The sequence below is a fragment of the Arabidopsis lyrata genome (assembly GCF_000004255.2).
Source record: "Arabidopsis lyrata subsp. lyrata unplaced genomic scaffold ARALYscaffold_2, whole genome shotgun sequence".
Taxonomy (NCBI): Eukaryota; Viridiplantae; Streptophyta; class Magnoliopsida; order Brassicales; family Brassicaceae; genus Arabidopsis; species Arabidopsis lyrata.
This window is the reverse complement of record NW_003302554.1, coordinates 18673983-18685361: the sequence shown is the minus strand read 5'-3', so window position 1 is coordinate 18685361 and position 11379 is coordinate 18673983. Positions and strand designations below refer to the sequence as shown.

Below are 11379 nucleotides of genomic sequence, written 5' to 3'. Positions count from 1 at the left end.
TGATATTGTTGCTAATGGGTGCCATTTTGATTTCTTCTGATGCATGCATGAAGACGAAGACATCTCTCACTTTTCACCTTTTGTTGGATACGAATAATATCAAATAAATTCTGATATAATACGTTAGGTGGGTCGCTCACTTGTAAGTTGTAACCAATTAAAGCTTATAAATACAAATTTCCTTGGGAATGGCATAATTTATAAATGGGGTATGCTAAATACGTATATTGCTTTTGCTAATGGAATTAGGTCTTCTAGACTTGTGGTACGTTGCATCTACTAACTACTATCACTAATAATTCCTTTCAATCTTTGACATTTGCAATGCTCCCTGTTATTTTCACTTTCGTAACATTATACGCATTCTCATCACGACATCTTTTTCTTACAGAAAAACTTCTACTCCTGTCTATAATATCATTCTGTCAAACTCAAACACGTGAAATGTAAGTATGTCACACACTCACACTGCTACTTTTTGCTGTTGATTAGCGTCCTGGTTCACTACTTTTTTTGGTTCATGCAATTTGATCACGGTGAACTAGCGAAAACTTCGTTGCTATAAAACAATATGATCTATTTAGTAATCAAGTAAATAGTGGTCTAGTGACTTTTGGAAGGAGTCTCTCCAAAAATAGTTTAGAGTTATTTCTTTTCACTAGTTTGATCCGTTTGAAATTGGACTACTTTACATGTTATGGTCCGGCCACGAACACTTACGATTTTTTTAGTTTCAAACTCCGTGGTAAAGAAGAAAATTATCTTTTTAGTATTAATCAGAAAATTCAAAAATCTAATATTACATGAGTCTAGAGAAAAAAAAATGAATAGAAGTTTCATTTTCTTATGTTTTTTACTTATTTCATCTGTTCATTAAAATATAACATCCAAACAAAATTCAAAAAACCAAAATAACATAAAAGAGACAAAAAGAAAACTAAAAAGAAATTCAAAATTTTGATTGTGGAGTCATGGCGGTACTCCAAATCCCATATATGAATGAAATCAACCATCTTTTGTCACACTTTTAGCAATTGTATTTGCTGAAGGCACCATCACATGAAACTCATTAAGCTTATTTGTTTTGTTTTCTCTGCTTATATAAATTAATTTTAAAATGGAACAAAAAGACAAATTCGTGAAAAAGTGGTAAACACTAAAAACTCAAATCGGCAAAAATAAAAATAGAAAAAGGAAGAAAACGAATCTAGATGGAAATATTTCTGAAAAGAAAAAGAAGAAAAATAGATAGAAAACAAAAAAAAAGGAAGAACATCAATCTAATTTGATTCGCACTATATAAAGGAAACTATCTAACTTCATCTCTCTCTCTCTCACAAGTCGCAGCAACGCTCCAACGACTTCAATTCAATTACTTTCAATTTGTCGTCTTCCTTGCTTCCGTTAGCAAAAACCCTTCCGCTTAAACCCTAATTCACTTCGCCTCTCTTTTTGTCTCCGGCCATGTCGAGATTCGAGGACGGGTTTGCGGCGGATAAGCTCTTCGCTCAGGGATACTCCTACACTTACGACGACGTCATCTTTCTTCCTCACTACATTGATTTCTCCACAGACGCTGTTTCTCTATCCACGCGCCTTAGCCGGCGCGTGCCTCTCTCGATACCCTGCGTTTCGTCTCCGATGGACACTGTCTCGGAGTCTCACATGGCTGCTGCTATGGCTGCCCTTGGTGGGATTGGAATCGTGCACTATAACTGTGACATCGCCGCTCAGGCATCGATTATTCGCCAAGCCAAGTCGCTTAAACATCCGATTGCTTCCGACGCCGGTGTGAAGTTCCCGGAGTATGAGATTACTTCTTTAGATGCTTTTGGTCCTTCTTCATTCGTTTTTGTCACGCAAACAGGTGAGAATCATGTTCGTTTTCCAGGAATCTATTACTGTTTTAAGGATTTGACTATAGCTGTTGCAAAAAGAATCTGAATTTGTCAATTACAATAGTTCAATAGTGAAATTTAAGTTTGCTTTTTGACTGATTTAAAGCAGGAACAATGACGACTCCGAAATTGTTAGGCTATGTATCGAAATCGCAGTGGACGAGAATGAATTACGAACAAAGGGAGATGAAGATTTACGATTACATGAAGAGCTGTGATAGCAGCGACTACTGTGTACCATGGGACATTGATCTTGAAAAATTGGAGTTTGTTTTAGAAGATAAGCAAAAGGGCTTTGTGGTTCTTGAGAGGGATGGTGAGACTGTGAACGTGGTGACAAAGGACGATATAGAGAGGGTTAAAGGATATCCCAAGTCAGGACCAGGGACCGTGGGTCCTGACGGTGAGTGGATGGTTGGTGCAGCGATTGGGACGAGGGAATCTGATAAGGAGAGGCTGGAGCATTTGGTTGATGCTGGGGTCAATGCCGTTGTGTTCGATAGTTCGCAAGGGAACTCTATTTACCAGCTTGAGATGATCAAGTATGTGAAAAATACTTACCCTGAATTGGATGTCATTGGTGGCAATGTTGTGACAATGTACCAGGCACAGAATTTGATCCAAGCAGGAGTTGATGGGTTGAGAGTCGGTATGGGATCTGGTTCGATATGTACCACTCAAGAGGTTTGTGCAGTTGGTCGTGGACAGGTAAATGAAAAAGCTCTGAATCCTAACTGTTTACTCTTCTAAAAGGTGTAAACTTTGTGACTTATGTAACTAAACAGATTCCTTCGTTTTGTGTGATTTGGAACTGTTAGGCTACTGCTGTGTACAAGGTTTGTTCGATCGCGGCTCAGAGCGGGATTCCAGTTATAGCGGATGGTGGTATCTCAAATTCAGGTCACATTGTAAAGGCTCTCGTCCTTGGAGCATCAACTGTTATGATGGGTAGCTTTTTAGCTGGAAGTACTGAGGCTCCCGGGGGTTACGAGTATAAGGTATAGTCACATCTTCTTTCGGTTTAACTAACTTGTCTTGAAACGCTGTTTGTTTTGATCATTTGTTGTAATAATAGAACGGCAAGAGGATCAAGAAGTACCGTGGAATGGGATCGCTAGAAGCAATGACTAAAGGAAGTGACCAAAGATACTTAGGAGATAAAACAAAACTCAAGATTGCTCAAGGAGTGGTTGGAGCAGTCGCGGATAAAGGTTCAGTATTGAAGCTGATACCTTACACAATGCACGCCGTGAAACAAGGTTTCCAAGACCTCGGTGCTTCTTCCTTGCAATCTGCTCATGACCTGTTGAGATCAGACATCCTTAGGCTTGAGGTGAATGAAACGTGTTGTCTCAATTCTGGTTCCCAAAAACTCTCTAATTTTGCTGAGATTAGAACAAATTCTGTTTGGTTTTTGTGACAGGCTCGAACTGGTGCAGCACAGGTCGAAGGAGGAGTTCACGGGCTGGTTTCTTATGAAAAGAAATCGTTTTAAGCTTTCGCCAAAAATTGAGGATTTTTGACGAGTGTTTCTTATATTATGTTCCATGTTATTTTTATATATTACTTTAAAATCTTAGTTTTTCATTTATTGACATGATTCACATTGTCTCATGACATGAAATTTTCTCTAATACTGTTCTATATTTAGTACTTACTAAGTTATAAGAAGATTTGTTGAAATCTGAAAAGAACTTGCTATTTTCCATCACATTTATTGATTTATGTTAAAAGACTCCCTATAAAATTAATGAAAACAGGCGGCCTTTGTTTTCCTAAACTAAACAAACCTCTTCTTATTCAGTAGCAAATAAAGAAGAAGACCAAAGTCTTATTTTCATATACTGAGTTTACATCCCAGATCAACTTGGATCAAGTTAAAGATTCTTCCTGTAAGGTTACAGGCTCGTAGATCACAGATTTAACAAGACTCATCAGATCATGTGATGTAAATCCATCGTCCTTCCTGTAAAATAAGTTCAACACTTTGCTCATTTTCAAGAACGCTTCTTTGCATTCCCTTGGAACCGCACTTCCTTTCTCCTCCAAAATTAGCTTATGCAATTCTTCCCTCTTTCTCTCTGCTAAAGCTTTCATCGATTCTATGATTTCTTCTTTGCTGCTATTGTCTCTCTCGTGTTTCATGTGCAATGAAACCGCATTCAGCTTCCCTTCCGCGCTTTCTCTCTGCAAAAAAAAAACACATCAAAAGGGATACATAATCCCGAATCTATAAGCAAAGGTTTGTTAATTACCATTATTTTGTTGGATTTAGGCGTCTTTGCCATCTTTCAACTGTACATTTTACTTAAAAGTTCAAAATTTTAAGAAAAGTCTTACCTTAAAACCTTGTATGTCATTTAGAAGACGACCCATAGTGCTCACGAGCTTGTAGAGCTTCTTATATTGGTGGCTATCGACTATCTTCTCTGGAAGTGGTGGTCCAATCAGATAGGTAGCTGGGAGGACAATTGGTCCTAATGCAAATGATATGTACGCATTTTCCATGTAGTCCTCCAAGCTTGGTGTTGACTTGTCACTGGACCACTCCGCTTCTCTCAACATAGACTTGAGCAGATCCAACCACTGTGTAAGATATAGCACCAATGAACTATGGTCAGATGAGTTGTTAGGATATGATAACAAAGAATATAATTGTGTGGGATGATTGATACAACAATTTTCACAATCTGGTGTGTCACACTTCGTCCTTGATAGATGAATGCTTTCTCTCCTGTTTCGAGAATTGTGTCCCTTAGAACTGAGAATATGATCTCAACATGTTCTGAGCGGTACTCAGGAACACCGTTCAAATCCCACCTGAAATTTGTAAGCGAAGAACGATTATGCTTTTTAAGAGGGAACAAGCAGCGGAAGAGCTCTGAAGAAAGGAGTCAAATCAATATACTTTTCGACCAAGTGTATGAGGTTTTCCAGTTCTTCTTTGGACCCTCCCACATCAAAGAAGTCGTCTACAACCGTTGTAAGTACTCCACCTTTGGCCCACGATATACGGGCATCAGATAGTTCTGGAGAAAATAAAGTTGCAGCCCCAGAGAAATAACAGTAAGCCAGCTTCTGTCTGGCAAATTTCAGTTCCTGCAATCTATTCTCCACAATCCACCTGCAAGTTGGTGAGCAGCATTATCGAGAAATGCAGATATATGCTGAATTGTGACTATATAACGAATAAAAAGTAGCACCTGAAGTCATGACGTGAACTCGTTCAAGTGTGTGGTTATATATTAGTAAAACTAGTTAGCTTATGCAAGAAGGCTGAATAAATGAAAAAGCTTAGCTGGGAGCGCACCTATCAAGACGTTCCATTTCTTCACGGTGTATGGACTGGCAGAAATTGAAGTCATCCACAGCTAACTTCAGGATACCAGAGCTGCAAATATTGTGCAAACTAGAGCAGAAGAAAACAAGAATGAGAATGAATGTCCTGATTAGATTGTCATTTAAAGGAAGCTGACTGTGCCAAAACATATTGCCGACAAAGAACACAAGCTACAGAGGAATGAAGAGGAAGTTACCGATATGAGGTTTTTGTAACTCTGGTGTTTTCCACAGCAGAAAAAACACAACCATTGAGTAGTTTTCTCCTGTGATCTGATCTTTCTAGGCTTGCGTAGGAGGGAAAAGCAAGAGCATCCTCGACCTGAAAAAGATAAGATTCTCAGATAGCTCTAGCACAGAAAGATAGATAAGAAAAGAGACTACCTCTTTCTTGAGGTATTTATCTCGAACAGAGGTCTTAAGCCAGTTGGACAATTCCATCTCCAGATATTGCTTAGTCCAAGAACACTGCTTCTTCAAAGCTGATTCATGTGGATAACTTTGGGCAGCCTTAAATAATTCTAACACAGAAAACGTATTCTTAACATATCCTTCCAAAGTATCAGAAAAACCAGATTCTTCTGCAAATGGTTTTAGCGGATCTGCAACAAACACAGCGTATCAGCTTAACATGGACATCACTTAACTCAAATCTAGGCTATTTTCATCTGAAAGAAAGAGGTCACTTCACCGTAAGACACATCATAGCCATGAGCGAGTAATAATCGGAAAGCCAAAGCACAAGTGGCCAACTCCAAACATATTTCTTCATCCCCACGAAGCCAATATCTGTTTATTGGTAAACGATAGTATCCAAAAATCATGAATAATATATTAAAAAAATTGAGGTCAAACTAAAAAATCGTCATAATAAGTTTCAATATTTGCATTTACCTATAGGTTTCATCCAATATGCTTTTGATTTCGGTTTTGAAATCTCTATCAATTCCTAAGCTTTCAAGAGTGACAATTAAACTAAGGCGTGCATATTGATCAAATGGATAAACTGTAGGAACTGAAAAGATAAGCAAACTTATTAGCAGTGGAACTCTCTAGATACAACGGAAATGATAGTCATGCTGATAGTTATACCTGCAGCCTCAAATTTCTGAAGGAGAGAACAGAGATAACGGAGACAACCATCATTTCCAAACTGAGTAAATGCAGCTGCTGTTATGGCTGGAGAATCAAACAGTGACCCATTTTTCCTTTGGTATTTGACTATCAAATCCCAATCTTTGAGATTTCTTGTTCCCTCTAAAACATAGGCCAGATATGCTTCTCTTCCCTTTGAAAATCTTTCACTATCACTGAACAAACATTAAATCATCAAAAGTTGTTGAAATGAAGACTTCTGTACAAGACAATCTTTCAGTTGCGTCAGAGTATGCTAATAAGAGAGCAGGAGTATACCATTTAAGATCCAGATCTCTTTTTCGTATCATGGCATCCACCACTTCTGAGCCCAATGGAATCGCCAGATTCAAATCTCTAGCATATTCAATCATCCCAGGAAATATAATATCAAATCCTGCTGGTTTCTGTATGGTTTCATCAGTGACTGATGCAGAATTCAGCTCAATAAACTGGAGACCTGGATTTTTTTTTTTGACACACATGAATCCATGAATCTTCCAAAAGTGAAATAGTAACAAAAGAGAAAAAATAAACTGACCCTTGTTTATTTGTCTTTCACCAGTTCCCCACTTCTTTAACGCGAGGATACTAGCCAGTGTAGATGATAACACATCCTTCTTAAGAGATTGATGGTCATGATTATCAAGTCCCCAAGATCCATCTTCATGTTGATATTCCAATAACCATTTCACACACTGTGGGAAAAGTGGAGCATTTTGGGAAGTCGGTGATGGAACCATTGCTACCCAACTAGTATCGTAGGCCGAAACAGAAAGCTCCACTTTATCCAACATCTTCCTAATCTTGTCCTTTGTTTGCTCAAAACTCTGGATAGTTTAAGAATATTAGTTGGTCTAGACCAGAATGTTCCTCTTATTCAAGATTATCGTAGAAGCAAGTAAACAAAATAAGCTGTTTAGTTTCTTTACCACATTGTTAGCTCTTGTCTGATCTACCGCTTCCAATCTCTTTTCCAAAGTAGCTGCACACAACAAGAGAACATTGCCAATTGATTCACGTTGAATAATTGAGATTTTTGATGAGTACGAAACCCTCACTAAAGGAAGATAATGAAAAATTCAATTTCAATTTTACCGACGAAATAAACATTTCATATGATTCAGAAAGAAAGATCAAATCAAACAGCAATTCGCAGAGTAGCGTCAAACTGCAGAATGATGCTGGAGAAATCACCAAGACCATGCAAGCGAAGAAATCAACCAATGCCGGAAAAAAATTAAAAAGAGATATCGAGAGTGAGAGTACACTAACCTGAGATCGGAGACGAACAACCGGAGGAGCGGAGGTTGATAGACATGGAGAAACCAGAAGCAGCCGAAACGGCGTCGTAGCAACCTAGTGAGATGTCATCATCATCAACAGTGACAGTGAGAGTCAATTCCCGATTGTGAAAATGAAAGCGACCACAGAGATAGAGAAATTGTATACTTGCGAGGAATTAGCCTTGACGAGTGACGACCGTATGACCCGAAAACTTCTGCAAATCTGGCTTCATACTAGATTATTACAAGTCATTAACATAGAAATTAAACTTTTTTGACCAATTATATTACGACAAAGGATAATCAAAAAAGAGGAAATAACGTGTACATCAACTCGACAAATATTCCTACTACTTTTATGAAATTATTATTACAAGAACATAAGCATATAATTCTGAATTATATTTCTTCATCCAAAACCAATCACCGCGAAACTACAAGAACATATCAAATGGTTCAAGCTAAAGACTGAACGAAATTCTTTGATTAATTTGCTATTTCTAACTAATTGATTTACATTATTTTCTAAACACCATTTACTGGCCAGTATCTTAACAACGCCATGACAAAAAAAAATTGTTTTCAACGATATCAAATTATATATATTCTCCTTTTTTTTCTCTTTTGTTAGCTAAGCCAAAACTAAGCCGTTTGACGATGGAGGGATCTGAAGACCTCTATTATTATTGTAAACCTCCAGCACTTCTGTTCCACGAAAGGTACGACGGATCTCCGAGTTGCCTGTAAGTGAAACCCACAAGACAACTATATCATTTCACTCTACACACTCTTATCCAGAATCTGAAAAGCCAAAGTATAATAATGTCTTAACACAATGAAGAAGACCTTGAGAAGGACGTACCTTGGCTTAACTAGATACAGTACCGCGAATGTAACAGCCAAGAACAAGCAAATGCTGCCTACTGTTAGATAAGCAATCCCGAGGAAATCGTTCCTTCCACCGAGCCAGCTAGTTGTTGATAGCACTAGCTTCTTCTGCCCATTGAAGCTGTAAGTGTTGTAGTTGTTCTGCAACAAGACCGTTATGGTATCACCTGCGTGTAGGTCCGTCTCAATCTTCCCATACAGCTTCCTAAATGTTGGCAAAGCCGCGGTTCTCATCCAGACTATGAGGTCTTCTTGCTCACTCAACTACCCAACAGACAACTCTTTACACTTGTTAACATCCAAATCAGAAAAGGAATCTAGATTGATTTGAAAGATTTTTACCGGTTTAGAAATATTGAGAGTTCCACCGCCTATTGGCGCTCCTGTCTGAAAATTTTTAGGGAAGACATTTTTCCCAAACTTGTTTTCTCTGTCACTCTTCCATGAGATGCCTTTCTTATTCACAGGAAGTTGTTGGCTATTTCTTGAAAAGCTATAAGTATCGTTAAACAAACTCCAAGCAACAAGACCACATGGAACAATTGGTTCTCCACCCACATTATCCTCAGGTGCACAGGTCTTCACATCTCGCTCTTCGCTTGGACTTCTTAGTTGTGCATCGTTTCGACTTTTCACATACCTAATAATATATATAATCAACCAGAGGAGTAACTGGATTAATGCAGGGAAAGTGACAGATAAGTAAGGCAAAGTACCGTCTATGGTTTTGGTAGAAATTCTCAAGTTGGTAGTATACATAGACAGGATGCTTCATAGGTTTTGTCACCTGGAAAAAAATAAAAAAGAGTCATACCTAGAAGAACAGCTAATATACTCAAATCATAGAAGGAACACTAAATTGCCATAGAAGAAGATATATACCGCTATTGTTCTGTTACATATCTTATCTCCTTCACCTTGTATGTAAGCGACCATGTTGTTTCTAGAAGATGGTGGAACGCAGTCTGTGTCATATCGATAAACAATCTCGACGACCTTGAGGTATGAATAAAACATATCCTCAATAAACAACAAAATCAAAGCTGGAAAAAAAACATTAGCATGATGCACATACTCCCTGAGAAGCAAATAAGCAGATCACTCCAAGGGGAATGAAGACAACCCCAGCGACTAGAAATGTCAAGATCACCTGCAAATGGCCGGCCATGAACAAAAAGAAAAGAGTAAAAGAGTAAGAAGCATTCTTTTCAAATTATTGTAACATTGCACGTGTGCCTCTAAGAATGTGAGATAACCGTGATGGAACTTACCCATCTTGGAGTAAGAATTGGCTTGCACGCTGGAAGCTCTTGCTGAGTAAACTTAGAATCTGGTAAAGAAACAGTTGTTAAGAAGAGAGAATCCATAGCCCACCATACAGTTTTGATTAATGGTTAAAAGTTTTCGAACAAAAGATTTCAACCAATGTGACATAAAAAAAAATTCAACAACCTAGCTATCTCTTTTAAATAAGAATCTGCATTCAAACCTAGAGTATACAAGAATGCATATTACAAATCAAAGATATGTGTCCATGATACAAAACATTCATAAACATGATGATCGTGGTATAGCAACACCATAAACAAAGAATCAAGGTTCATTTTTATGTAAATTCAATGACCATTCCAAGAAAGAAAGAAAAACAAGACGAGAATTTCCAAGGGACAAAAATAAAACAAAGTTGGACACAAATCAGAAAAATTGAAAAAGGAAATTGGAGGAATAGATAGAAAGATCACATTTTGGTCGCTTAGAGGTTTTCTTGACACCGGAAGGCTCAGCCGATCCGCCTCCTCCGACGGTGGAACTCATTACCGAAGAAATTGATGAGAAACAAAATCAGATGAAAATCGAATCGACGGCGAGAACCGAAAGAGGGGAAGAATGTTAGGTTAGGGTAACGAGATAGGAGAGAGAGAGACAATCTACATCTACTTGGGGAAGATGGATAGATCTTTTAGATGAAGAAGCAAAACTTTCACAAAGGAAAAAAAAAAGACGACTTTGACAAATGCTGTTAACATGGGAGGGAAATATGCCTCTAATTCTATTAATAATATTTATTTATTTTTTTTTGTCATCCGAAATTAATTATAACTCAAAAGAGTCATTCCTAAGGAATGTTGTTTACATATGTGATATGAAGCGGTTCTGTACGAATTTTTCGTGCCAGATTATCCGCTTTTACATTAGCATTTCGAGAAATTAAAGATAAAGAAAAGGATGAGAATTCTTCCTTGTCACTCTGGAATTCTTCCAAGTACACTGAAAACGTCGGCCATTCGGTTGGAGAAGACACCATCTTCACCAAATCAGAACAGTCTGTAAGAAACGCCACTTCTTGATTATCTGCACCAATCATACACTTCATCGCCCAGAGAAGAGCCTCGAATTCTGTATGTAATGGAGATAGACTTCTACGGAGGTTGGCAGCTCCCATGGTTGGCGGCTGCCAACCTCCGTTCAAACCTAGAGTATATACAGAAAAAAATATATCTATACAGAAAAAAATAAGCCAATTTTATGTTTGCCTTCGTCACATATTAATTTTATAAATAAAAAAAAAACGATTGTATAAGCCTTTTGACCCATTGGTTGATCAAGAGTTGATTAAGAAGTCTGGGGTTCGAATCCCAGATATTGCAATTTATTAACAAATTTACAGATTAATGGAGACATTCATCAAGATCACGAAGAAAGAAATGTAGTTTGTCGTGGATCTAATAAGAGTCGGAAAGAATTGTAACAAATTTACAGATTAATAGAGATATTCTTCAGTTCTCATAATTTGCAATTAATAATAAATTTAGACGAAAAAAAAAAAACCCGAT

General features: G+C 37.7%; 3 protein-coding genes across 6 annotated transcripts; 1 reads left to right on the top strand and 2 right to left on the bottom strand.

Moving 5' to 3' along the window:
- The first annotated feature begins 1224 nt into the window (after positions 1-1224).
- Positions 1225-3589, top strand: LOC9323852 (inosine-5'-monophosphate dehydrogenase 1). Of its 2 annotated transcripts, none has more exons than XM_021034985.1 (5): positions 1225-1867; positions 2008-2606; positions 2717-2896; positions 2974-3231; positions 3322-3586. In XM_021034985.1, exons 1-5 carry the CDS (start codon positions 1465-1467, stop codon positions 3391-3393), a joined length of 1512 nt encoding a protein of 503 aa, XP_020890644.1. In that variant the 5' UTR covers positions 1225-1464; the 3' UTR covers positions 3394-3586. The 2 variants fall into 2 exon arrangements, with proteins under 2 accessions (XP_020890644.1, XP_020890643.1); XM_021034984.1 differs by having other exon boundaries at positions 1268-1867; positions 2005-2606; positions 3322-3589.
- Positions 3590-3709: 120 nt separating this feature from the next.
- LOC9323851 (ent-kaur-16-ene synthase, chloroplastic) lies at positions 3710-7950 on the bottom strand. Of its 3 annotated transcripts, none has more exons than XM_021034982.1 (15): positions 7824-7950; positions 7647-7730; positions 7304-7356; positions 6913-7201; positions 6651-6831; positions 6330-6547; positions 6132-6252; positions 5929-6026; positions 5622-5839; positions 5435-5559; positions 5209-5307; positions 4807-5022; positions 4574-4718; positions 4239-4484; positions 3710-4085 (listed from the first exon to the last, which is right to left on the bottom strand). In XM_021034982.1, exons 2-15 carry the CDS (start codon positions 7690-7692, stop codon positions 3771-3773), a joined length of 2370 nt encoding a protein of 789 aa, XP_020890641.1. In that variant the 5' UTR covers positions 7693-7730; positions 7824-7950; the 3' UTR covers positions 3710-3770. The 3 variants fall into 3 exon arrangements, with proteins under 3 accessions (XP_020890641.1, XP_002887787.1, XP_020890642.1); XM_002887741.2 differs by having other exon boundaries at positions 4577-4718; XM_021034983.1 differs by lacking the exons at positions 7647-7730; positions 7824-7950 and adding an exon at positions 7470-7557.
- A 169-nt stretch (positions 7951-8119) lies between these two features.
- On the bottom strand, positions 8120-10589 carry LOC9325309 (ALA-interacting subunit 5). The gene is made up of 8 exons (XM_021034986.1): positions 10288-10589; positions 9817-9875; positions 9621-9695; positions 9428-9541; positions 9262-9332; positions 8888-9185; positions 8520-8809; positions 8120-8398 (listed from the first exon to the last, which is right to left on the bottom strand). Exons 1-8 carry the CDS (start codon positions 10358-10360, stop codon positions 8341-8343), a joined length of 1038 nt encoding a protein of 345 aa, XP_020890645.1. The 5' UTR covers positions 10361-10589; the 3' UTR covers positions 8120-8340.
- Positions 10590-11379: the final 790 nt, after the last annotated feature.

Bases quoted from the DNA above. Each gene is read 5' to 3' on its own strand.
- LOC9325309 (XM_021034986.1), bottom strand. From the start codon at position 10,360: ATGAGTTCCACCGTCGGAGGAGGCGGATCGGCTGAGCCTTCCGGTGTC. The intron at 9,542-9,620 runs GTATGTGCATCA...TCATACCTCAAG, and splicing joins GCTTATTTGCTTCTCAGGGA to GTCGTCGAGATTGTTTATCG. The intron at 8,810-8,887 runs GTAAAAATCTTT...TCTGTTGGGTAG, and splicing joins CTCTCAATATTTCTAAACCG to TTGAGTGAGCAAGAAGACCT.
- LOC9323851 (XM_021034982.1), bottom strand. From the start codon at position 7,692: ATGTCTATCAACCTCCGCTCCTCCGGTTGTTCGTCTCCGATCTCAG. The intron at 6,832-6,912 runs GTCAGTTTATTT...AAAAAAATCCAG, and splicing joins TGAAAGACAAATAAACAAGG to GTCTCCAGTTTATTGAGCTG. The intron at 5,308-5,434 runs GTAACTTCCTCT...CTTCTGCTCTAG, and splicing joins GTTACAAAAACCTCATATCG to TTTGCACAATATTTGCAGCT.
- LOC9323852 (XM_021034984.1), top strand. From the start codon at position 1,465: ATGTCGAGATTCGAGGACGGGTTTGCGGCGGATAAGCTCTTCGCTCAG. The intron at 1,868-2,004 runs GTGAGAATCATG...ACTGATTTAAAG, and splicing joins CGTTTTTGTCACGCAAACAG to CAGGAACAATGACGACTCCG. The intron at 2,607-2,716 runs GTAAATGAAAAA...TGGAACTGTTAG, and splicing joins GTGCAGTTGGTCGTGGACAG to GCTACTGCTGTGTACAAGGT.